Here is a 26,655-nt window from a genome sequence, read left to right on the forward strand (position 1 = left end):
ACGATAACGATAAGTTTTCTAGAAATTCGACTTGAAGATTATTATATTTTTGCGAAGAATATGACTTACAATTCCAAAACCAGGACCATCTCCGTGTTCGTTTCGAAGACTTGGTGTAAGGATACCAGACGGGAACAATTCGCCGCAGCATCCAGCACCGCGACTTCGTGAAGCGCTTCCGCTCTTAATTCCTGCGCTCGTCTCCTCTTCCGTAGAAATTTTGCGGCCCATTGTCTTCCACTGGATCTCTCTCGACATCTCTTCACTGTCGCGTATTTACCCCTGCAAATAAATAAATGAATTTTTAAATTAGAAAAAGTCTGGGAAAAATTGTGAAAATGCATATGGAACGATATATCGACGATTAAAAAATTTTTTAAATATTTCATTATTATAGTAAATGAGTAATATGCGAGTATATTTGAGGCCTTTAATTACTACCGATTCAATAAAATGTCGATCAAAAAATTCATCTAAATTGTTTAATGATATATTTCGATGATCCGTTTTGAAATTACTTGCTGTAACCCGATGATCAACCTCTAGAAAGCGAAGTTGCGCGGCCAACGCTCTTGCCAAGCCACTCTTTCGATCCTTAGCTCTTTCGATCTCTAAGTCTTAAGAACAACGGTGAAAGCATCGCCGTTAATCGCACGAGCCTTGTTTCTTTTTATAACAGGGCCGTTTTTCCATTGCGCGAACGACCCGTGTTTGGGAACGTGTGTCACGAGTTCTGGAAGAACTTGCTCGTACAAAGGATCGATGAAGCGAAAGAATCGATCAAATGAATATCATTGTTAGAGAGTATAGTAAAAAATCATTTTTAACCGAATATTATTTTAAATCAACGCATTTTTTGCTTTTTGAATATAATTCTATAATGGCATGAAATAAAACAAATTGAATTTTAAATTGAAAAATATATAATCTATTATTCTTTACATACACATAAACTTTTGTTCAAATCAAATCAGAATCGAATTAAGCTTAATTTCTCTGTAAAATAATATCTATAATTAAATATATCTATTTTTGTTCAGGCAATCATCGTGGTTATTTCGCGTGAATACTTCCGAGCGGAAAGTATGTTACACGTCGATTTAATTATCAACGAGCATAAAACTATTAACGGCTAGGTTGATTTTGCAGTGGGAAAAATTTTACGACACCGAATAGCATGAGATCATCGATGCAATTATCAGTGGTATTAACCTGGATCGGCCAGATTACGTAGGGAACACATACCATGGACAAAAATCTGTGATACCTTGGCCGATAAAATCCTTACACTGTTCGCGTGCGTTCCATTTCAGAATTTTTCCAGCCTAGCCGGGTTATCTTCGCAGCGTTCCAAGTATCAACATCGATGCTTTTCACTCGATAAACTGGTCGCGAGATCGACGTCGCGGAACGGCTTATTCGTGTCCTGCGATAAGTCTCACCACAAGTTTCTCCGACAAGTGAGAACCACGGTCTAGGTATGTAGGTTGGCAAATACCGATAGAATTGCCAACGATCGTGGTCAGATTGTACCGAATGGAGTTGCGTTATCTACGTTCTAATTACAGATCTATCTGACGTTCCTTCGAGTATACACCGAACAAAGGGGAAAACAGAACCATGCTCGATCCTCTTTGATATTAACTATTCGTTTCACGATGAATGACAGGGCGAATGAAAGTATAGCGCGGCGAATCTATGGAAAGGAAACTGCTTTGACGAAGGTTTTAACGAGATGGCGCTCTTCAAAGGGGAAAGGCAATCGTTCTCGAGCAACGGGAGATCGTGATAATTGGTGGTTATTTGAAGTTTCGTTTATCCAAGAGTTCTAATTTTCGAGCGAGAATCGCCTTGCTATAATTACCGCGTCGCAATCACTGTTTTTATTGTATCGAATTTATTTACAGTTGCGCCATCAGGCGGGACAAAATTGCGACTTTTGTTGCATCGCGAGAGGTTAGTTTGCGAGTTTTCCTCGATGAGGAAGCGAAGTTTTCGATCGGGTCAGCGGGAGAAATGCGGACAAAGGCAGGTTTACGTAATAAACGTAAATGCTAGGAAACAAGTTCAGAACTGAAGGAAGTGAACGCAGTGTGTACTCGTCGTGGCTGCATTGCTATACACGTGATCTCGATTTCCCTGGTCGAGCCCAGGTCGAACTCCCACGCTCCCTTCTTTCCGCGCACGTATGCACGATTCTCGTAAAGATCGCACGCCTTCGTTCAACAAATCGCATCTACCTTCCACTCTAATTTGTCTTGGAAAACGCAATATATCGGCCGTCTTGAGCAATTCTCGTCGCGATATTACCTTTGATTCGTGCTCGATCTCCTCGCAAGCAACTCGTTTTGTTTTAATTCCGACTCGATGGTTCAAAATATTGTGCAACGATGAGACGCTACGAGAAATTACGCGATCAAAATTATTTAAGATTAGAAACAAATTCTAACGAAATATGCACGGTGATAAGAGGAACAAAAGTCGAAATTGTATAATAGTATTCGTCTCGTCGAAGTAGCACCTGCGAGAACAGCTATCGTATTTGTTCTACGTCGTGAACGAATTTTATTATTCCCGTAATAGCGAGGAGGCAGCTGCAAACACCTAACAGGTGGTGCGATATAAATCGGGGCCAAAATTTTACGTGCAACCGTTACCGAAGAGCTCGTTTCTATTTTAACCGCTTTGCAACCACGGACGAGATATTTCGCGATGCAATACCGTTCTTATGCCACGAACGAGGTATCTCGCGAGTTTATTAGGACAAGAGTCGATTCTAGTGTTATTCTATTCAATAAAATATTCAGTTGTTGAGAAAATTACAGATTTTTTTACATATAGAATAGTATTCTTTATTAGTTTGATAAACGACATTCAAATTCGATATTTTATTTTCGTTGTGACGATATTTGTTTTACAAAATATCTTGTGCTTGTGAAGTAACAAAATTAACGAAAGTACAAAATTCATTTTCTATAAAAAGAGAAACATTATTTTCGAAAGATCGAAACTTTCGCGTGAGAATATATCTCACAGAATCAACGTGCGAATCGCTCGAGCGAAATTAATGACGAGGTTATGAAATACAATGAATTTTAAACAGTTTAAATCCGAATTTGAATGAAATATATTAGCTGAGAAAAACAAAGTTGAATCAAAATCTAATGAGAAGTCTTGACTATGTCTCTGTTCATATTCAAATTTCTTGAAAATATAAAGTGCTCGACAACTCGTCAGAAATTAATTATGGAAGCATTGAATCCTAACCTTCAAGTATTATGAGATTCAACTTTCGTCTAAATGAATTCGCTCAAACTAAATTACAATTGACACAAAAAGATACAAACTCAACTATAATTGACTCTTTTATAACATGATATTTTGAAAATATATGATAAAACAGTGCAAAAATTGTGATAATATATCCTATATTAATAAATTTAGACAATTCGTATAGCATGATACATATCATACTTTTTTTTTTGAACACATTATTTATCACTAGCCTATTTAATAGATTGTACACTCAATATTAATATCAGTAACTTATAAATTGGCGTTTTAACATTCGGTTATCGATTGTTGAAATTCATTGGCTTTTTCTTAAATCTGTTAAAGACAGTAATAGAAAAATTGTTAAACACATTTACTTGTGCCATCAGCTAATAATAGTTTTACTTATTTTTTCAAAGTTATAATAATTTTCTGATCCTCAAAAATGAAACGAAAGTAAGTATTTTTATTATTTGTCAAAGTATTCTAATTACTTGTTGGACGATACGATGATAAAAATGAATATTGATAATTCGAAGACGTTTACCTAACCTTACTTCTACAATATATTGACTCGGAAAGTGATAATGATACAAATATTGATAATGTGTATTAAGATTTTATTTTACTTCACTCATTTCTACCTGACAGTTAAAACTCTTTAAAGAATTCAGATTAAACTGATTAATTTGTTATATATATTTATTTAATTCACAACCGGTAAGTAATATATTTAACATTTCTTTGATTTGTATTAGTTTTAAGTTTTGCTTAACACAATTTCAGCACAGCATAGAACAAATTGACCATGTTACAGGAAAATTGACTACATTAATTCACTCCTTGAACCGTGTATTCCTCATTGACATGATTCCTCAATTGCGAAAGAGAGCGAGACACGCGAGAAACTAAATTCGTGTTTCAAGAAATAGAGATTCTGCATTCGATGAAAGGAGATGTTCGACTTCTATGTGGCGATAGTAGAAACCAAGCCTGATCAACGGGTTTTGATGAGAAATCACAAGACCCAAGTCTGGCGCTTCGGATTTCTCCGCGGAAATGTAAAGTAGCAGGTACGAGATAGGCGGCGTTTTTTTTTTTTTTTTAATTGATACACGTTCTTTTGATCAACGTATCCTCCATTTACAATTTTAAAGTATTCGTCTTTTACTTTTTTTCTCTTTACCAGGTAATCAAAAAATTACTCGAAAAGGAAATATATATAAATGATACGTTTCTTTTATATGAATTTTCAAAAATGAAAATATTCACAAAAATTTGCACTTTCTTATAATTGTTCATTCACAAATAACCAATGAAACAAATAAGGAACGTCTAAATAAAATAAAACACAACGAACAGAAATAGAAAATTACTTTGATAGAAAATGATTAATTATGAAACAAATTTTAATTATAAAATGAAAAAGTTTGAAAGCTGCCAATGAACATGTGAAAAAATCAAGAACGTGAACTAATAATTGAACGAAAAATTCATTTCTGATAGAGAAATTATGTAATATGAACTTCTATTATACGAACAATCTGATTATGTGAACGTGTTTGTTATTCAATATATAAATGAAAAGTTCAACTATAAATATACAAATAATAAAACTTATATCTCATGATTGATATTACTTCGTAAGATTAACTATGTGAGAAATGGTTATGCAATTACGTATACGCAGTGTTGTTCAATTTATCGCGGTTTCCCGCGACTCGAATCGAAAGGCAGTAGCTTCCGTAAGAGAGGAAGGCAAATCTTGCCGCGGTGCGAGTTTTTTGCCAAATTAAAGTCGTTAGAGGATAAACGAGAGACTTGCTGGAACAGCCAAGTGGCAAGAAATCTTCTTCGTGGAGGGTCTAATCGCAAGGCGTGCGTTGAAGCTCGCGATCCTACCGCCATCTTCCAAGAAGGAAACGAAAAGAACAGAATATCTCGAAGAAAGCAATTTCTCAGGACGCGAAAACGTAGCGGGATCCATTCGTCAAAGTTGAAGGTTTGTCTAACATTACAAAGCGGAAGACCGATCGAGGGAATCGTCACGTCGTTTCTTTGTTCTCAGCCAACGACATCGTTGAACAACGGTTCGAATTTACGAGCTCCACGAAGCGCGAATAGCGTCAAAGTTGCAGCTCGACACGCCACCAAGGTATACCGAGCAGGAAACTGGACTGTTCCACTGCTGAGCTTCTCCGGTTGAAGAAATTCTTGGACACTTCCTGCTCTTCGATCTCCGCGACTGATACGCGTTTCACAGGCCACGTTAACCTTGAGGCCATCCCGAGTTAATGAGAAAACCGGAGAAAGAACGTTCGGTTTTACAGATTGTTTTACCAGTTTTCGCAGGTTGATTAGATCCAAGCATAGATCGTAATTATTCATCAAGACAAGAAAACAATTATATTTTTTTTTGTTAGGAAGGATAAATAGCAATTGAAAATGTTATATAGAGATGCTATAAAAGCAAGGAATGGATGAAATCAAGCATCACTGTTCAGAAAACAATATCTTTTTCACTTGTTTCATACGGATAGAGATAATTTAACCTAACTAAAGCACAATGTTTAAGTACAATCTAATCAATCTATCATTTTAAATGTAAATTGTATAGCATCTATACATACGATACCTATCATTTCTAATTTTTAAACTCGAAATATTCGATTTTCTCATTTTTTTTCTTTTTCAGAAATTTTGCAATACCTATACCTACAAACCGCCATTCATAAGGATCATCGTGGAATCGTTTGCGCTTGATTTTGTGAACACAAGGTTTAATATTTAAAGACGAGGGAATACTTTCACTATGTTTGTTTCTCGTAAGTAGCGGCTATGTTATTATTTCACCGACGAGCCTTTGGCATCCGCACGAGAGTTAAAGCGTACTTAAGACCTCGGTTCGATCCCGTTGGTCTGCTTAAAAAAAAGCCCAGCGTCGGCGATTTCCTCCCCGTCTACGGTGACCCGCCGAATCTTTGGTTTCACGAAAATTATCCAGTTACCGAGAAATTGACTCTCGTTCCCTTTCCTCGCAGGTGAACGAAGTTCTAACCGAGGCTGAACGACGCTAGTGCCGTCAACTCCATAGAAAGTTTCATACACACTTTCACCGTGGTGGATTGGTGCGAAGCACGTCAGGGTGTCTGTTTGGAGCTTTTACGGTTTCGAGAAGAAGGCAAATGCGCATATCGAGCTCTCGTGTCCCCTTTGCGGTGCGTTTCGTCTCTGTGCACCTCCTCCAGGTAGTTTCGAATGCTTCCCACGACCGAGGATCGACCACAAACTTTGAAACCGGTGTTCTACTTAAAAACTAACAGAGCGTAGACACTCGTTACATTAAAACTTTATATATATATATATGTATCTTTGGTAGGTTGGTGCAAGATCAACGACCCAGGGTCAAGAGGAGGAGGTAGAGGAGTCGAGCAGAGCATCAAGTGCTCGTTGGTGTAGCGTGGCGGACCAGGAAATCGGTGCCAACGCCGGGATCGGAGAGTCTGCAACGTCGTGCAACACAACCTTGTGTATCCATCTCGTCCTTTAAGGCATCCATTAGCTTCCTAACTACTAAACACACCGCTCGGGTCCGACGACCCCGTCCTGCTTCCTACCCACCGCACCGTCCGGTCTACGAGGAACCTCTTCTTCCACCTCTTCCCGAGAGCTTGCCTTTTTATTTTCCCTACTCTTCCATCTTCGTCTGCCCCCTTCTGCCATTTCTTCCTACTCTTTCCTTCCCTCCTCCTCCTTCCCCCGTCCTCTTCTACCCTCCACCATCGTCCTCTTCGTCCCGATACCGACGTTCGAGGGTCATCGACATCCGCGGCTGGAGACATTGTACGCAACGTTGTTGCTCGGTTATCGTGGTTGGCCGCGCACCTTGCGCGCGTTAACTTCGTCCGATGCCCTCATCGAACCTCGCACCTGACACGTTCAAGAGCATGGAACGAAGAATATACACGCGACATGTGTGCGTACATATATATCCCAATGAGAGAACGAAATTTCACAACAACGAATTGCGCAACGAAGGATCGTAGAACGAATCGTAACTGGAACGAATTTCATCGGATCGGCAACGCAACGATGTTGCACAATGGAGATTTGCATTCGAGTGCAGTGAGACGGTACGGCCTCTGCCTACCTGTCCGCTAATTTCCTTAATTGCCAGCCAGAGTGTAATTAACGACGACCGAGTCGCTCCGATTTCCATGATATACGTACCCTCTAATGAGATAAATTTAACCAGGATCCCTTCCTGGGGGAGAGAATTAAACGGCGCGGCTCTGGGCTAACTCGAAGCAGTAAATCTCAAGATGGAGCAGGATGTGATTTCGTAGAAACGACACTTGGAAAGACCAAGCGTCGGTGGATGCATCATCGTCTTTTCCGGAAGGGACGGGCGGAAGGGACGAGTCATCGAAGAGGCGAGAAGTCATCCCGGCGAGAGCGTGAACGCGGGCAAACAGAAACGCGTTATTGCGCGGCGTCAGGCCGACACGTTTGCAGTATTCTCGTCGATTGTCGCTCGTTAACGCCATTGTGTGCCTTGGGGGACGCGCACGTTACGCAATACACGCACTTGATACGGCTTGCGGCCGTATGTCCAGGATGAACCGAGAAAAATAACTGGAATATCGCGTCTCACCGCCGCATTGAAAGAGCGAAAGAGATCGAAGGAGAGGGAAATACGTGCTCAATCACGTTTCTCGGAAAGATCTGGTGGAGGATTTGACGTCTCGTAGGCAAAAATATATCTTCGATAATCCAATGTTGATACATTTTTACAATTTGTAATGCAAGATCGGCTGCATTCCCGCAAAACCGCTTCGAAATCGTTTCATTCGAAATCTTTTGCGGTCGAGCACCGCAGGAAATTTTTGCCCCTACGCCGATTGCGACATTAACCACGGCGATGATTCTCGATCCTCTTGGGCTCTTTCGACGAGGAGATCGCGTGAAATTTCGCTAAATTAATTACGTCACTATCGCTGCACCTTTGCGGCTGAAACTTTCACACCGATCGTTCGTTGTTTTCGTTCCTTGCTCTAAAGGTAAATGATTTTTTGAAAGATCGAAAAAGATTAGTTTGGAGGTAAGATCACGTGAAATGAAATGATCGCGGCATGCGTGATTTATAATCAAAAAGAAGTGTAAACGAGGAGCACTTGATATAATTTGTACGAAATTACAGTAAATTGTATGATTTCAGTCGCAAAAGGAAATCGTGGTTCAAAAAAGCGGAATTGTGAATGGAGAAAAAACTTTGAAAACTTTGAACCGAATACAGCCGATTCTTTTTCCCAAAGATTTATTGGGTAAGTTCAAAGATCACTGTATAAAACAATATATAAAAAATATATAAAAATTTAACAAATAAAATTACGAATTTACAATTTTTGCTTCAACATCTTCCATTCTAGATTGTGACTGACCATCACTAAGAACCTTAATTATTGCTGTCCACACAATTGCGGATCGATAGTTTTATTGCTGACTTCACCCAGACAGGTATATTTCCAGGTATGTTTACCAACAACAATGAAAAGCGTGAAGAAGCGGGCACAAATGCCGGAACAGAAAAGACGGAGAATCCTCATGATTCGTAATGTGTGTAAGTAAGTATTTCTTTATGTTCGTGTAAAAACATCGTTTAAGACAGTTTGATTAACTCGAATATAATCGAACCTGATTGCGATAGAAGGACAAAAGAGCGCGTTAGCTGAATTCATCGAGCGAAAAGAAGAAGAAGAAGAAGAAGAAGAAGGAGAAAAAAGAGATGGAATAGAAAGGAGAAGAGGAGAAGGAGGACCGGTCGACTCGATCGTTCGTCTCGACCGCACGCCAACTTCCTGCTGTCAATCGTTGAAATATGGCCGATGCGGACCGACCGACCGACCAGTTCGGTTCATTTCAAAACTTCCCATCGACGACCGCAAATAAACCAAGCCACGGATCCCTCTTTGATGTTTTGCGAAAATAAAGCGGACGTTTCCTCTCTTTCGAATCGAGCAACATTGTAACGAAGTGCATGAAGACTACGGGTGCATTCGTAAACTATTCGACCGAGTTCGATTCACCGCGGTGGATTTTGGAAAAAAAGGAATATATACACATATAAGGAATGTGTGTAACGGGGTGGAGGAAGATAAGAATTGCGTGGCACGTCGAACGAAATTACGAGAGACTGAGGAGGGAACGAAAAATCCGTTGGTATGGAAGCATTGGTTTCTTCGGGGGTCCGGATTTAGCCACGGAACGCCACGAAATGCCAATAAGAGGATACTTTGATCGTTGTCGGAATGAATGCTCGTCACGAACGAACCAAGGGATGGGCGACTTCCAAATTTTGCGAAGAAGTAAAAAAAACTAGCCGGAGAAGGGCTTGCAGGCGCTTGGCCCAGTAGCGATGGGATCGAACGTAACGCGAGTTTGAACAAGGATTCGAATTTTTTATAAATATCTCAAAGTTATTAAACTTTCCGTTTATTTAAAATTAATTAGTTTCTTTAAAAACATTCTCGTATTTCTGTTGTTTAAACATCATTTCGTATATTGTTTTTCACCGGTTAAAAGTAGAAAAATTAAAATAAAATAGGAATTCTGTTTGTTATACTGTATCGTAATTACTTATAAAAGATTCGATTGATTTTAATATCAAAGTATTCGTTACGTGCAGAGTTGTATGATATTTATTTTAAGATTCGAAACTTATCAACACTCTTCCCCATTTGATTTACAAGTATACACTCACCGACGAAACAAAAATAAGATTTTTCATCCTCCGAGATATTGGAACTAAAAATAACGTAAGAAGATAACAGCCTATACATCAAATATAATAAACAATAAATCTTTTTTCAAATACGCATGCATAAAGACTAAATAAGATAAAAAAAATGGGAAGAAATTTGCAAATAATCAAGTTTGTTCCTTAACTTTTCAGAGTAAATGCACATCCTGGAATTTTATCCCATCACTCGTTGGCGAGCACGAAAGCGTGTACGAAAAGGAGGAAGCACTGGGGCAAGGAGGAGACACCAACTCCCTTGACGTCCTTCGTCGGTCGCCACAGTTTGCTGACCCGGTTCGAAAAGAGCAAAAATCGATGTCGATTCGAGGAGGAAGGGAAAGAGTAGTGGCCAAAATCGACCAACCGGTTGACCACTGCTACGTATATACCCTCAAACTCTCTTCGCGGTAATCTCGTAGACTATTTATACCGTCTTCCCGTGCCGCCTTTGAACCGAACGGAACTAAAACTACCGGTACACTGCACGCTCGATGCATCCGGTCTAACCGCCTATCGGTTATACTCGTGTATTGATCGCAGTTAAGGATCCATCGTTTCTATCGATGCCTACCGTCGATGAATTACAATTAACCGTGAAACGTGTTACGGATTTCCATTCGTTCGCTCATGCTACATGCTACGTAGCCATCTTGGATTTTCGTTAATCGATAGAGAAACTCGTTTGCGGTGAGTAATCGATTCAAAAGTGGAAAAACCGAAACAGTCAAAGTTGTGCAAATATCGGGAAAGAAATTGTTTTCGAAACGCAATGACTCTCGAGTCGCAGAGACTTTCTGTCGACTCAGCGTCCTTGCGAGATATCGTTGCCAGAAATTGACTAATAATACAAATTAAACACCTCCTGGCATTATTACATCAGAAAATAAGAAAGAACAGGGAAGAACAGGGAATCATTTGTAACCTTTCACTGGTTGCCGCATAGATAATCGTGCAACAATCTCTCGACGCCTTCCGCGCAGTGATAACGTATTATCAGCCTCGACTAATCTCTCTAGGTTACCTTCTCACAATGGGAAACCCTGTTACGGTATCTTCGGTAAATTCTGTAAGTACAACAAGCCGTGGCGATACGTACCTGGAACACAAACGAAAAATTTATCGTTAGATAGGCGAGAAATTGTGAAAAGGCGAAAAAAAGAAAAAAATACGGTCGGTCAAACGCCTCTCGTTTTCTCCTTCGAGCGATAAAGCATCCGCGAAGGCTGTGGAAGGTTTGGTGCATCGAACTCGGTCGCGCGAGTCACATGCAAATTAGCTGAGAGAGGAAGAAGGAGGAAGAAGCCCGTTGGCTCGTTCTCTTGGTTTCGACGCGACGACGGGAAGCAGAGGTCTCCAAGGAGGAGACACACGATCGAGCATTCCCGTGCACACGAGGAGGAACGCGTCCACGCGAGAGGAGAACGCCGGTTTATCCTCGACTCTCGACACGTTACGGCCGTATACGTGTAGGAAGGAGCTATCGAAAATCTCAAATCCCACTAACCTCGTTGGCGAGCTACCAAGCCGATGGTGCACGCCTTCGGTACGGATTTCTTTACGGCCCGCTGGGAATTTATTTCTTCTTTACGTGCGACGGATATATATTCGCGATAGCAGCCACCACGGGTAGCCGTATGCGAGAGAAACGCGGCGAGAACCGTGTTGTTGCTTCCCCTAGGACGCTTTAACGACCACCAATTCTTTCCACGATGATACCTTTCCCCTTTTCTTTTCTTTTCTTTTTCTCTTCCATTTATGCCGCTAATAAAATGCAAACGATGTGTTTCTTCGCAAAAAGAAAAGGACGAAAATGTGCCAATCGATCGATGGAGCTTACGATTATTCGTGGACCAATTTGATTGCTCGAAAGGGGAATGAACCGTAGTAAAAAAGCAAACGATTCAATTGTAAACTCGGTGGTGGTCGAAAATTGCCACTGGACGATGATAGAGCGAGCGAGTTAATCCTGCGAGGCGTGTTTGTTATTTTCTAATGGAAATAACTGCGGCGGGTGAAATTAACTCGATTTCGTATCCGTGCACGGGAGAAAGAAGCGGGGAATAGGTGTGTGGAGTGGGGATATCGATCGCGGAATAGTCGGAGCAATCGTCGTTAAACGGGTAGAAACTCGGCCGTGTGACGTAACATCGCTTTATAGAGAGAGACTAACGATTATTACCTTCTTCCCCCTCCCTCTCTCTCGGTTAGTTGCCGGTTTTCATCGTTGCCAGCGAAAGCCGGCGACCACGTGAAATTGTGACAAGTACTTAAGCGTGTCGCAATTATCTTAGACGACGCTTAACTGCGAATCCGCTAGCCGTTTTTGTATCGCGCGCGCTTTGCCATTTTCTTTATTGTTCTAAACACGAATGCGGCCGCATTCGAGACACGTAACGTTTAACTTTACCACGTAACGCGTAGTCTTCCTCAAACACTGCCTCTCCTTCGTGGAGATCGATGAGATTCCCGTTTTTCTCTTTGCTCGTAATTCGCAAACATTTCGAGCATCTACGCGATGAAAGATACGCGTCCAATCAGGTGAATTCATTAAAGAGGAGCGCGTCGTCTCGATACTCTCGACACGAGAGAGGGAGCCAGCTCGAGAAACCGGTTATCAATTACCACTGATTCGAGGCCGTTCCGCAAAACAATCGGCAAAAATTCCGCGTTCCGTGGCCCCGTGCCGTCGAAACGCAACTTAATCACGAAGGAAAACCGCGGCCATCTTTGATTATTTTACAAGCGTTCGTTGCGCGCGCAATTAGGACCATAATGGGGATACATTTGCATCGTGGTAGTAACGAGAGGATTCGCTTTATCCGAGATCATTCGATAGCAATTTGTTCCCAGAAATCGTGTCATTTCTCGCCGCTTTCGATTCGAATTATCGTGAAACGAGACGATAATCTATCCGAGTTGGTACGAGTGTTTATGACGCGCGTCAAAATAAAATTAGCCGTATGCATAATGCATAATGCGTAACTCGACAGAAATAGTTGCGATAAACAGTAAACCGAGTTACAATTTTGTTTTTTCGTTTTTCATTTTTTCTTTCTCTCTCTCTCTCTCTCTCCCCTCGTTTTTGCGACGACGTGAGAACTAGCGATTCTTTCACACGTTCTCGATGAGGAAACCAGAATGAAAAGCAAATGGTAGTATTCCAGATGGGTCAAGCGTAGCCACCTTAAGGACGTTCTATTCTTGGAAGCTGCATCTATCAACCGTTAGCCGTGATAGCTTCTTTCCTGATGAATCCACTATATTTTGCCGTGCATCGCGCGTTCCCCGTATCGCCGTTTCGATTTATTGCTTTAACTTGACTTTAATTGCTTCGCCGATACTCCTCGTGTTTTCTTCCACTCGCTACTTCAGTATTATAATTTATCATTCTTCTGGCTTCGAAGACCTGTGTTTCTTTCCTTCGCGATTAGATGCACTTGCGTGTGAATTCGCGGCGAAAACGATCGTGCGCTCGCTAGACGAGAAAATTGAGAGAGGATTGAATCGAGGATAAAGTTGTGCGAAAAAATCAACGACCCCTGTAAAGTTGGTAAATGAAAAAACGAAAGCTGCTTATTCGTATATCCAACCTTTCGAACAACGATTCGATGATATATCTTCCGTAATTTTGTTCAATTGGAATATAAAACGAATTCACACTTCGAATATTTCCACGGGTAAAAAATGCTCGACAACGGAGCAAGCGTGGTTTTCGCGGGAACGTTTGAATAAAAATATTGGCCACATGTTGCGACTTAAAGAAGGCGGACAATAAAGTGGCGAGGTTATTAACGTCATAATTATTAGCGGAGATAAGTCGTTCACGAGGGACTTAATGAGTTTTCCGAATGAACGATTAACTCGAGAGGCCGAGGTGGTCGTGATTTATAGCTCGAGTGAAAAATGAAAGGATACGTAGCGTATTTGTATGTGAGACGCGTGGGCGCGTTTCACGTTCGCGTTTCGGTTAAGAGGAAAGCAAACGACGACCGAAAGAGCAGAAGTAACGAAAACCTGAATCCAATTTATCGTGATCCTTTCAATCGCTCGTTTCGATCAAGATTGGCCGAGTTCTCGAGAAGGAAAAAAGAGTGGTAGAAAAAGAAGAAAAAAAAGATGGCAGAAATTCGATGGAAGTTTGACGAAACGAAATGGTTGAACGAGATGCGAGAGCGTCCATACGGCGAAGGGACCGCATCCGGGGCAAGGCGGGACCTGCATCCGGTCTGAAAACGGATGAGACCTGGTATTCAAGTGCAAATCATTTCACGGCATTGTGCTCGAGAGTTCGAGACCGTGGTAATGACAAAATCGTTTCTACAAATACCATCCAACTTCCAAAGAACCAGACTGGTCGACGCCTTATTCTGAGAAATCGCTCGACACAGTTTTTTGTCGATGGTTTTTCGTGGAAAACGACGGACTCGACTCGATTCTCTATTCATATGAAGTTGGTATGAAGACCGATAGATAGGTAATTTACAATTGAACGAATAATGAATCATTTCTATCAACTTGAGACCACGATGTGCGACACGTTTCTCAAATACTTCCTCTGTTTTATATCCCGCACTATGTAACAAGATAAATTTTCTTTTCATTGCGCGATTAACGTTATTGGATATTCGCAATTTCATGTTCGAGATTGCTCTTTTCCTACGCTTAATTGGAATGCTCTCATTATTGCGTCGAGATCCGTCCAGACTTCTAATTCCATCCTCCTAGTAAAATATTTACATAATGCCGCCAATTGAACCGTTGCATCGAAATCTCGATGCGCAACTTGTAATTTAAGTTGGTCGCTCCGAGGTATAGCTTCCAATTGCCCGAAGCGATTCGTCCACTTAGGACAAACTAAGACGCAGTGCCGCTACTACCAACGGATTGTTTGTGCCGCCTTTTCAAGGCAGACATGGTGAGAATACAGGTTTTTCGCAATGGTTTCTTGGAAGACCTCAAAGTTACTTCAATTTCTTAGCACAAATCCTCTTAACATTGTTCAAATTGAGAATTGTGGCTATCGATACCGTTATCAATAAAATTAATATTAAACTACTATTGAACGTATATATAAATATATAGTTGTTTAATGGATTTGTTGATCAAAAATTTAAATAGTAAACAGATTTCAGAAGTAATAAATTAGTTACGGTAATTGGAATTTTTGAATTTTTCCAATATCGATAATTCGATATGTCGATAATATCGTCAAAATGTCGATAGCAGATGATAATAATTAGAATCCTTATTTTTAAAGATATTGTTAACAATTATATACGAACTAACGATATTTCATTGCTTTTTTTGTATATTTAAAATTATTTATTAAAATACCAATACAAGTGGATTAGAAATGGCTTAATATAATTTTTCAATAAAATTTATTTTTATTGCAACTTTTATTACAAATAGCATTTTTACGTATCTTAATAATAATTAATAAGAAAAAAATAATAATTTATTATTCATTTCTATTCGTTAATAATATCCTAGCGATATATCAAAAGCTATGAATAAGATATCGATTAAGTATCGATAATCGATAGTCGCAATTCTAATCCAATATGGCGGAAACGTGCGAGAAACGTGAGAGTCGATCGAATTTTGTTCTTGCTATTTTTCAATAATGAAGTGGATAATAATTATCAACGAAACGCAGTTGCGCATTAAACAACGGATACAGATAAGATTGGAACTTCACACAGCCTCTGTGCAGCGAGACGAAACTGTGTTCACGGTCTTGCACGAGTCGTTAATGAATGCAACTCAATTGGTAAGATCGATCAACGTCTGATGCACGCAGCATAGATTACGTACAAGATCGATACATTGAAATCAATTTCTAGTAATTCGATTGACGTGATGTGTAGAGGCGAGGCGCGACTCGTTGCCTCGTTCCTCGGTTCGCTTGTTCGCTTGGAAACAGCGGGAGGAAACGAAGAAAGGAAAAGAGAGAATGGCGAGGAGGAAGAGGGCGGGTATAAGGGTAAGCACCGAACCTGCCGAGGAATAGCTTCACGCATGCTTCCCACGTGACTCAGCCGCTCGAGCATAGATACGTATCGTTTGGTAAGCCCTCTGTGTACAACCTGCACGCACGATGCGTGGCGAAACGTCGACGTTTCGACTGGTCGTGTTCATGACTCAACCGAGCCACTAACCTGCTCCTGCGTTTTTCAGTTCTCCCTCGTTTCTTCATTTATGCTCCCTTCGTCGTATATGAATATGACGCATCTTTGGAAACTTCGATTCAAAAGCCAAGCTTCCGCCTTTCTAAGAAGTATCATCGTTACGAGAAATATTACGTGGACATTGTGAGGTTAGTGGGTTGAATCGATATTTTCTAACGTTCAAATGATTCGATACCAAAGTATTTACTCAGTAAGAGGTTAGGTATTAACGTTTCGATATTATTTTTTTATAACGATACTTTTTAAAACTATATCAAATCAATACAATATCGAATCGGAAATTTCGTTTGATATTTCGATATTTACGAAACTGACTGACTTTTACTTTTGATTTTTTATTCTAATTATAACATTTAAATTTTCTTAAATATCAAACGAATATCTTTTAAAATTAACTTCACGAGTTAAGTTTTTGATTCGACACAATATTGGTTTGATATTATCTTGGTGAAAAATGATACCAAGTATCTAAAACGTGTAGATTCAATACTGGTATCGATTCTAATACTACGTGATGTAACGCAGAACGTACGCGTGTATTACATTGCATCCGTTTGATTCTAGGAAGCGAAAGTCACGTCCCTTTCCCGACATGCGAAACGTTTTCGCAGGAGTCAGAATGTGCGCAAAGCTCAACGAATAATTAAAATTCTCAAACCTTGACGATTGATTGTTAATTCAACATCATCCACGATCAACAGCGAGGTTTCGATCGATTTCGATTCTCGAGTAGTTCCACACTCGAATACGCTTTGTTTACGAATTGAATGGCTATTATTATAGGTCATTCGCATCTCTAAATACTTCACGTATTTTTATTTATTCTTTTTTCATCGATGTATCATCACTTATACTGATAGAATGTATAATGTAAGTACAGAATATCATTACAATATGTATTTTTTAATGATTCAGTTTTTTCATTTTATAATACAGAATTTATATATAAATACATTACAATATTTATATATCCAAAATGTAAAAATTCTTACTAGTTTTTACGTAAATACAAGTTAAAAATTATTCCTATTTATATTCCCATCACTGTGTTCACAACAATAAGAATGATGAACAATAAGAAATGACTAATTCGTAAAATCCACGATTCCTTCGATTAGCCATTATATCCAATGTCACAATATGTCCTCGATAATGTTCCTGCTCGCATCAATACCAAATATTGCTATTTTGCATTTTCAGGAAACTCTCCGATGCTAAATTTAACAACACAAGGAATTACCATCTCGATCGACAATTGAGAACGAAAGAAGTAAAGCGTGATTTACGAGCGATTAGGTATTTCGTAAAAACGTCACGACCCAAAGTGTCGCAAGTTATCGAAATAAGGTCGTTCACGAGCGTCGTGCACAACAACAGGCGAGATCTGTAGTAGAAGGGTTGTTATTCGCAGGTTAGTATCGGTGATACCTAATCGCGTTTCGAAGGAAACCGAGACTATAAATCAACCAGCTTTCAAAACTGGTTGCTCGCCGCAGACATGATCTCATTAATACCGTGTGCTTCGGTCACGGTAATTGGACAGTTCTTGGCGGTGCGATCGACGAGTTTCGGCCAGTATCGCGGAACCCACGCACGAATTCGCGTATCCCGCGTCGTGACACGAGATTGGTAACGATATACGTGACGAAACCGAGAAAGGCAGTCGTCGATCCGAGTCGGCCTCCTTCGAGAACCATGGCCGTCAGTCGATACGATTACTCGTGACATTTAGAATCTATAGCTAATATCCACGACTGAGAACATTAGCTGCGTAACCCATATATCATCATATATCACCGGGTATAAATGTTGCGTATCAAAATATGAAGAATAACTAGATGTATGATCGCAATAGTAAAGAAAATTATAGAATCTTATACAAACATCAGCCTTGGCATCCCGATTTCTCTAATCGTATCTGCATTTATAACGTATCTTACTTTCATCTCACTTTAACTGTGTTCAAATTTATTTTCAGAAATGAGAAACTCTAACAAAAAAATACTCGATAACACTTTTATATATATATATATATATAATTCAACAACGAATTAAATTTTGCAACGTTAACGTGCAAAATTTACGGATCTACGCGCGATCGTTATGTCGAGGTTCGACTCTCGATCTAACTTGACAAAATCGATTCGCTCGAGTATCTCGCTGGGTCTCGGAAATATAACGTTTATTTACGGCCATCGTACGCGTGCGATCGTCGAAACGAGACAGACGGAGGATGGAAAAGGTGAGATGGGTTCTCGGGCTCGTTCGTGAGGAGGCCTACTTTGCACGTGGCCTACTTGCGGAACACCGGCGGTCACGCGAGAAGGCATCGAAGCCTTCGCACGCATCTCGAGCCGATTCTGACCTCGAACCGAATCGGAAGTACCTTGGATTTTCCCTATTCGCGATGAAATTTTGCGTCGCGATCTCTCTTTCTCTCTCTCCCTCTCTCTCCCCTCGAGGAAGCGACCTGCCGGCGAGATCCGAGAGTAGGTGTGCGGAGAAGGAGGATCTCTCGCGTCGAGATGTCGTCCTCACCTCTGTGTCGCGACGACGGGGACCCAGAGACCTGGATAACCGTAGCCGGCGGGCCCGGCAGGGCAGAGTAACGGTCCGTCGGATGAAGGTTACTCGCATTATCCACGGGCCGGTGTTTCTCTTCTCCAAGATCGAGCGATGATCGCAGGAGTCCACAGGCTACTACCGCCGTCGCCGGGCAGAGATTGGGAAGGGACTTGGGAATTCCAAGAGGCGGCCAGCGAAGCGAGCGGCCGGTCTTTCATCTTCCGGTCTGGGGGATACCGTCAGAAAAAAAGTTTTGGCGCGTCATAAAGCTTCCACGAATATTATACGAGTCTTTGAAAACGGATGAAAGGATTCGAGGGTTTTTCTCTTCTGGCCGTGTTCCAGTAAACGTTGCACAGTGTCCGTGGAAGAAAGGGAGGGAGGAGGGGAAGAGCGGCGTTGGCACTTTGACGAGGATCGAATCGTTTCGCAGGAAAGCCACTTTTCGAGGCGAAATTCCGGAGGGATTACTCATGATAAACGGACTTTTACGGGATGGAGGGGGAGGGGTAAAGGGTATCGTAGGTATACGGCGAGTCTTCTATCGGCGAGAATTCTTGTTGGGCGGAAAACGGCCTTCCTCCTGGAAAGGGCGAGTCCAATGCTTTTACCGCGTCTGTTAAAAACTCATTCCCTTTCGGTTTTAACCCTCCTCGCGTGTGCCACTTGTTCCTCGCAATTTGCAACGTGAACGCGATACACGAATAGGCGTTTTACGGGGAAACTCGTTTCGAAGTTCTTGAAACGCGAAAGCGAGTCGTTCGACGAGAGGTTCTGTTATACCGCTCGTATCCTCGTAAAATTAACGTCTGGTAATTCGTTTTCCGTTCCAACGTTGCGCGTTCATTCATTATCCGATCCGGAATTTTTATATTATAATTCTGATACAAATATTTGGTAATCGAATTGAATTATTGTATCGCATCATCGCGGCAAATTGTTATCATATGAAAAGTGAATTACATCCTATCGAATGTACTTTAATATTGGAATAAAAAAAAAATACTTAACATTATCCGAATCCTGAGCCGAATCAGGGCTATCGAGATCTAAATTTGTCCTCTGTTCCATTTATTTTTAATTATACGTAGAAAAAGAGAGGGAGAGGAAATTTTGTTTCGGTTTATTAGAGGCTACAAATATACTGTAACTTCGAAACACATTATTTTCCTGAAACTAAAATATCTACGAAAGAAGTAAAGTTTCTCTTTAAACGAATGATAATTTCATTTCGAAAAAGCATCGAACTGCGAATGCTTACAAGATACCATCAGTTTTGACATGATCAACACACGTACAACTCCTCTGTCCAAGGCGAAATTCACCATGGCGATTAAATGGCCAGAGGTCAGAAAACGAGTTCCGTTTTATTACAGCCGCGATTCACTACCTACTTCCTGCAGCGTTGTACATCGCCAACGTCGTTTATATCCTCTTTCAGGCATGCCTCCTCTTTCAGCCATTGACAGCCATCGGTTCTCCCGTCTCGTGATGAATTTCGCTCTTCATCGACGATCCACTCTAAAACTCGCACACGACCCACTTTTCCAAACGTTTCATCCTTTTATTTATTTCTTTCTTTCTTCCGTATCGTTTGCTCGTCTAACAATTTTCCGATTATGATTGGGGCAATCGCGAAGAAGCGAGATTATCTCAACTCGATAAATCGTTTACGTTATGTCCACGGTTCGTAATTATTCGATAATTATCAGGCGATAATATTATATATTTGTAATCAATCGACGATTGCAGCTAAAGTATAGTTTCTAAAATTACTTATATCACAGAGAAAACGTAAATACTACTTCTATTATTATTTCTGTAAGAAGCGATATCTTTTACGGCTAGTTTTTTTGAAGGAATGAGGATCCGACTTGCTCCTAAAACTATTATTATTCTTCCTAATTTAATTATATCGCGAACCAATTATTATTTGTCGATAGAGAATAAATTGCTACTCGCATTGCAATTTTTAACATTCGACAAATTTACATCACCCAAACTTTCCAATACATTCGAGGCCAGAGTTATAAGAATTATCATTTCTCATTCTTCCCAATGATGTTCCTATGAAATCTTTGGTATTAAAAACTATGAGTTACGAGTCTTACAAGCGTAAGTCGATCGCATCGCTAATACGACGATCGTAACAGGGGATCGGCGGAAGAGAGGAAAGGATTAATGGAGAACGGAAACCGCGTTTTTTCGTCTGCAGCATTTCTCCGTATTATCCTGGGGGCAGCATCGAAAGAGCAGCGGCGCCAGTGATAATACAACGCTCACTCTTCAGGAATGCACGGCTGTCGCAGTCGAGGGAACGCGTATGTGCGCACCGCCTGCGATATATTTGCGTACTGCCGTGCATTCGCCCGGCGATCGACGAATCTGGAAGCGAGCCGAGGTAGAGGGACCAAACCTTTCGATCTTTAAATTTAGCTTCGAATCGCGACCACCTTTCTTCGACCGTTTACCTTTACAAGCGTTAAGCGGCTCCTTTCCTTCCCGAAAAGATCCAAGAATCTTCTCCCAAATAAGGCGAATCGTACGCAGTATCAAATCGAGTATTTAATCCAAGTATCTTTTTTACCAGAGTCGAATTAAAAATTAAGAAGTGTGTTGATTGCAAGACTCGATAAAGAATGAGGATGTAAAGGAAACTCTTCGATACTTTCGTGAGCAATACAGAATCGGTTTGAAAAATGGCATCAAAATTGTATCATTTGTCGATATAATCGAGCGAGTAATAGAGTAATGATAGAGAATCGAGCCTCTTTCCTGGATGAGCAAGCAAACAAAGAGGAATTATAACGATGAAACATAAAAATATAATTTAAGAAATAACGTTTGCTCGTCAAACAGGATGTTCGATCGAAAGCGAATAAACGATTCCAAAAATAGTCCGGTATCAAACGTTACAAGTTTCGTCCCAACGCTGTTTCTGTTCCGTTCGCACGAGAGAATCCCATGTATCCGGGCCAGTTTTTGCGAGCGTGACGTTAGAACGCGTGCCCGAGAGATGTTGTGACGCATCCACCGCAAAAACGTGGCAAAAATGCGAGACCTTCCGTGGACAAACGAGGATCGAATCGTGGTTATAACGCGTAAACCGTGGGGACAGTGAGAGGGGGTAGAGTGAGAGACAGCGATGTCAGGTTCGATCGAAAAGGCATGCAAACGGTGAAAGGCGGTAAAATTTCACTCCTCGATTCGTTTGAGAATTCCTCTCCCCCTGGTCGAAGGCCGTTTATATGCCGATTTCGCGGCGTTCGAGCACAGAACCGAGAAAAGTTTCACGACAGACAGGGAGGACTGGTTTGGCTTCGCTTTTTAATCCACTCGATATTCACGCCAACTCTTCGCGGGAATCTAGGTTTGTAGAGCTGCGAGCTAAGACAGGGTTGATGAGCGAACCCTGTTCACTTTCGTTTCCTGATCGATATACGGGGCAATAAACCCATGGCGGAAAACATTCCATCATTTCTTTTCAAAGATTTTTAAAAGATTACAGAATTAAAAGAGAATTTTTCCCATAAATTGAATCAATTAATTTGATTGTACGACTATCTTTCATCTCGTTAAGATTATTTTCATTTCAAAATATACAATTTCTCAAACATTCCATTCGAATAAAATTTTTTCGAAAAACAAAATGTGTATATTACAGTTTAACAAAAGATTAATAATCATTGCGGACGTTCGTGCACTTAATGTACAAAAATCATGTCAATCTAGCAATCGAGTCTCCAAATGTATCCATCTTGCGTTAAAAAGTGACCGAATATTTTTCGCCAATGATTCACGAAAGAGCAAAGATAAACCGTTCGAATAGAGAACAAAGAGAAGCGAAGGATAGGTGCCGTTTCACCTACGTGACGCGTGGAGCGAGCACAGCGCATATACACAGCCCAATTAAAACCTACGCGCGATTAGTAACGCGCGGCGTACACCGAAATACCGTGAAATCTTCTCACGTGGATAATGTTTGTGACGCGCCGAGCCGGGCCGAGCCGAGCCGAGCGAAGGTGAGCGCCCACGTGGCGCTTTCGAGGCTACCTTTTAAACGGAATTTCCACACCGGTAGATACACAACCGCTCACGCCGAGAAGCGGCCTATCGTACCCATTACTCGCGATGACACAATAACAAGGACAAAGACCGTCGTCGAGCCGCTTACGCAAGGACGCGTGGAAGGTAAGAGGCGATTCGATTAAGCGGATATTAGTCGGGTCGCGATTCGTTGCTGCTCGTCTGTATACCGCGTCTCTGCAGTTTATTCGTGTCTAGTGTTGGCTCTAAGCGTATCGCGAATAGGTTGGAAGATTCCTAAGATTTTTGAATTTTGCGCGAGTATTTCCAGAATATTAATAGACAACATTTGAATCGAGTCAATTTGTTTAATAATGACTGGATAAAAACTAAACCGAAATCGTGGTTTATTTATTACAATTATTTCTTGAATTATATAAAAAAACATGACGGAATTTTCAAATTAATTTTCATAGTTATTTTTTGAAATGTATATATGTAAAATAAACTTGTAAAATGTGAAATTGTAGGAATTTCGTTTATCGATTATGCTTTTAATTTCATCAAAATTTGTTGTGAGAATTCAATAAAATATATTTTCCTCTCATAATTCGATTCGTTTTAAATATTTATAAATAAATTTAGCAAGTATCATTTCAAAATTAGTCAATTTCATTAATATTCGATAAATAAGTCTTTTGCGCCAAATTTAACTTGAATTTAATAACACATTTAATTTAATCCTACCTGTATCCGTAGTTTTTTTTTTGCAAATCGCGTTTCTCTCGAGAGAATGAACTAGCAACTCGTACACATAGTAGTTATTTTGCAATGGACCGCAGAGATCGAGGCTCGAGACGTTGGCGAGCAACAGTGCGCGGCTTTCAGCTCGAGCGGAACGGAGGAACGTTTAAATCGGCGCCACGTCTACGGCCTCGACAACGTTCACCGTCTCGAAGAGAAAACTGTGCTAACTAAACGTGATCCAGAATCGACTTATCCATTCTGTGTTTTGCCACATTTTCGAATCGTAGATACATGGAAATTAATAACAACGAAATGAAATAAAATTTCAAATGTTCCTTTTTATCGGAATTCAAAAATCATGAATTTTAATTCATCAAACGTAATAGAAATATCTGAATTTGCCCAGAAATGGAAAAAACATGAATAAACATAAACGCGATATCGAACGAGTGAAAAAGTGAAAACTGTGCAACAGGTGCGTAAAAGTTAAAAAAAATTGCAGCTTTCGAGGGGAAAGCATCGTGGTTAGCGTCGAAAAATGGCATTCACGGGGTGAAAAAGTCGATAATTACGAAGAGTCATAATTAGTCGAGTGTGTGGAATCGAAAGACCGTCGAACGTCCCACGCGATCATTTCACGGCATTTGGGTCATCACCAACCATCCCACATAAAAATATTCCGTACACACGTTAAACACGCGTCTGCACAGACACCCACCTTTCATCGTGTACTTATCGATCGTTGAAAAAACAACATCGAACGAAAGTCGAGATAGAATAACACTCGAAAAGGCTTAACATAATATAATTACGCGTGAAAAAGAGATTGTACGTTTGCTTGTTAATATAATCACGGAGGTTTGCGCTATCGGAAGAGGAAATGCCAAGATGGCTTGATTTCGAGGAAGAAGTTGAAGAGAAACGGGGACACGTCCCAATCTCGCGACGAGGCACGCCAAAGGCTTACGAACGAGGAAGCGACAGTTAGACGGTTCGTGTCATCGTGTTTGGGCTATGCAGACCTTTCGTCTTAACGGATCGACTGTCCGCTTCCGATCCACTTTCGTGATTAACTTCCTATATATTTTCTCTTCCTTTCTTTTCTCCGATCATTCTTTTCTTTAAAGTTCATCGTTCGATAATGATAAAAATATATACATACAGAAATACATGCAAAAGTATACATACGAGATAAAAGCAAATCGATGGTAAGAAGTTCGAACGGTGCACAGTCGTTAATCGAGTGAAGGCGGTGAAATAAATCGATTTCGAGATCGAATCGATTTCTCTCCATGATATTCCAAAATATCGAGATAAAATTTTCACTTTGAAACGGATCGAAAAATTCGCTAACGTGAAACGAAATATTGTCGTATTTCGATATTGCCACTATTATTTCCTACGTCGTCGATATGCGAAGAGAGCGATAAATCGAGTAAAATAATCGACCACACCTGTCCACGATATTTGACACTAAATGGGCAGGTAAAAATGTGTCTAGCGCAGTCACCCGCGTTCAAATAGCCTCGCGTATATATCTAACTATCGCAGAACTGTATTTTATGTCCGTTACGAGCATGAGCGACACCATTCGCGTACAATTCGCACTAGTTTGCGAGAAAAAAATAGACGAAGAAAATATGGATGAAATCCACTCTTTTACGACGAGTCCACGCCCACGTATCGATATACACGTTTATTTCCTACAAGTTTGCCGTCCTTTCTCTTGGAATGCGGTGTACTTACAACGGAATGTCATATCTCGTGTCATAGCTATAGAGACACCACAGGTGTGACTGCAGTTTTTACGCGTTTCACCTTACATTCCTTCGAGAGAAAAGAATCTCGACGTGGATATAAACGCAAGTTTTATTCCCCATACTTATTTTTCCCTCTTTTTGGATTAACGTACAATACGCGCAGTAGTAAAAGCGAGACCGCGATACGAAACAACCTTCGGGATTATTTAAGTCGTAGGAATGGCGGGGCGGAGGGAAACCATGCACAAGCCGGTGATTGCGTGCGAGAAACGTGCACAGACTGGCTCGTCAGCTGTCAGTCCCTGGAACGAAGAATGTGCGTGTCGAGGGGAACGAATTCTCGTGTTTCAGCTGACGACCGGTGTGTTTCTGTTGCTAGGCTTGAAAAGGCCGTGCCTCGAACAACGCGTAAACTTTTCACGGCGCACCTTTCACGACCGCGGTCGCGGTGCACCAGCCACGTGTACGTGTACTGGAGAATTGCGAAAATCCTTGCAACCACTTCCAAATATAGCGTTGCGCGCACTCCGTATCTCCGTCACGGTGACTTCTCGTCTCGAACGGAATCTCAACTCGAACGTGATATTTGCCACAAGTCACGAATCGTGAAAAATTTGTACAAGTTTCGCGAGTTTGTTTCCTCTGCGGAAAAAGCGGCCATGACACTTCGACTTAGCGCGACCCTTCTTACCGACACGGATTATTTTACTAAGGCGCATGCGCAGGCAGTCGAACGACGCTATTTAATTGCAATACGAGTTACGCGTGAAACTTTCACGCGGCTGACGTCATTGGCATAACGCCGAAACGAAGAGCCTTGAACGAGCCAATGGAGATTCCTTGGCCGAAGTTTCGTTATCGCGCATAAGTGCATTCGTCATCGATCTAGTCATAGTCTTCCACGAGAGTTCACCTGGCCTACATACTTAGACAATTACGTATTCGTTGCTGTCGTCGTTGCGAGTGTAACGAGTGTCGTGGATGATTTCGAAAATTCCCGTTAATTAACGCGTTACGAGAGGTAAACGCGAATGTTATGGACGAACGGCCTTCCAATCTAAGTGAGTGAGTGTGTTCATCGAGAAGCTTCGCGAACACAATACCCGATCGATTGACCCGCATTGCGTTACAAGGGCCATGCACAGCTGGTCCTGATGTTTACAGTCATGTACTGTGTGCATCGTATAGCATCGAATCTGGGACAGAGAGAGAGAAAGAGAGAAAGAGAGAGAAAGGACACCGGTAAAGCGATATCGCCGGACTATATCGACCGCGGTTGGTGTAAGTGGTTCGA

The 26,655-nt window shown here is 41.0% G+C and overlaps 1 protein-coding gene and 1 long non-coding RNA gene across 11 annotated transcripts in view; one reads left to right on the top strand and one right to left on the bottom strand.

Moving 5' to 3' along the window:
• Positions 1–26,655, bottom strand: part of LOC108002638 (serine/threonine-protein kinase 17B-like) — a 49,362-nt gene that overhangs the window by 14,382 nt on the left and 8,325 nt on the right. The window contains exons 2-3 of one of the 2 annotated variants that reach the window (XM_062083560.1): positions 11,094–11,168; positions 70–282 (exon numbers count right to left, since the gene is read on the bottom strand). In XM_062083560.1, the coding sequence (XP_061939544.1) occupies positions 70–282; positions 11,094–11,168 (288 nt within the window). The remainder of the gene's footprint in view (positions 1–69; positions 283–11,093; positions 11,169–26,655) is intronic. The other variant, XM_017064420.3, reaches the window with a different exon arrangement.
• Positions 278–18,140, top strand: LOC108002639 (uncharacterized). Of its 9 annotated transcripts, XR_009832334.1 has the most exons (12): positions 278–3,993; positions 4,091–4,346; positions 4,463–5,275; positions 5,342–5,625; positions 5,697–5,877; positions 5,969–6,521; positions 6,653–8,597; positions 8,703–8,897; positions 8,981–15,845; positions 15,919–16,141; positions 16,253–16,391; positions 16,828–18,140. It is a non-coding gene; the product is annotated as an uncharacterized LOC108002639 (long non-coding RNA). The 9 variants fall into 9 exon arrangements; XR_009832336.1 differs by having other exon boundaries at positions 5,342–6,521; positions 16,828–17,133; positions 17,464–18,140; XR_009832338.1 differs by having other exon boundaries at positions 5,342–6,521; positions 8,981–10,088; positions 10,226–15,845.

This window comes from Apis cerana, linkage group LG13, assembly GCF_029169275.1.
Source record: "Apis cerana isolate GH-2021 linkage group LG13, AcerK_1.0, whole genome shotgun sequence".
NCBI classification, from domain to species: Eukaryota; Metazoa; Arthropoda; class Insecta; order Hymenoptera; family Apidae; genus Apis; species Apis cerana.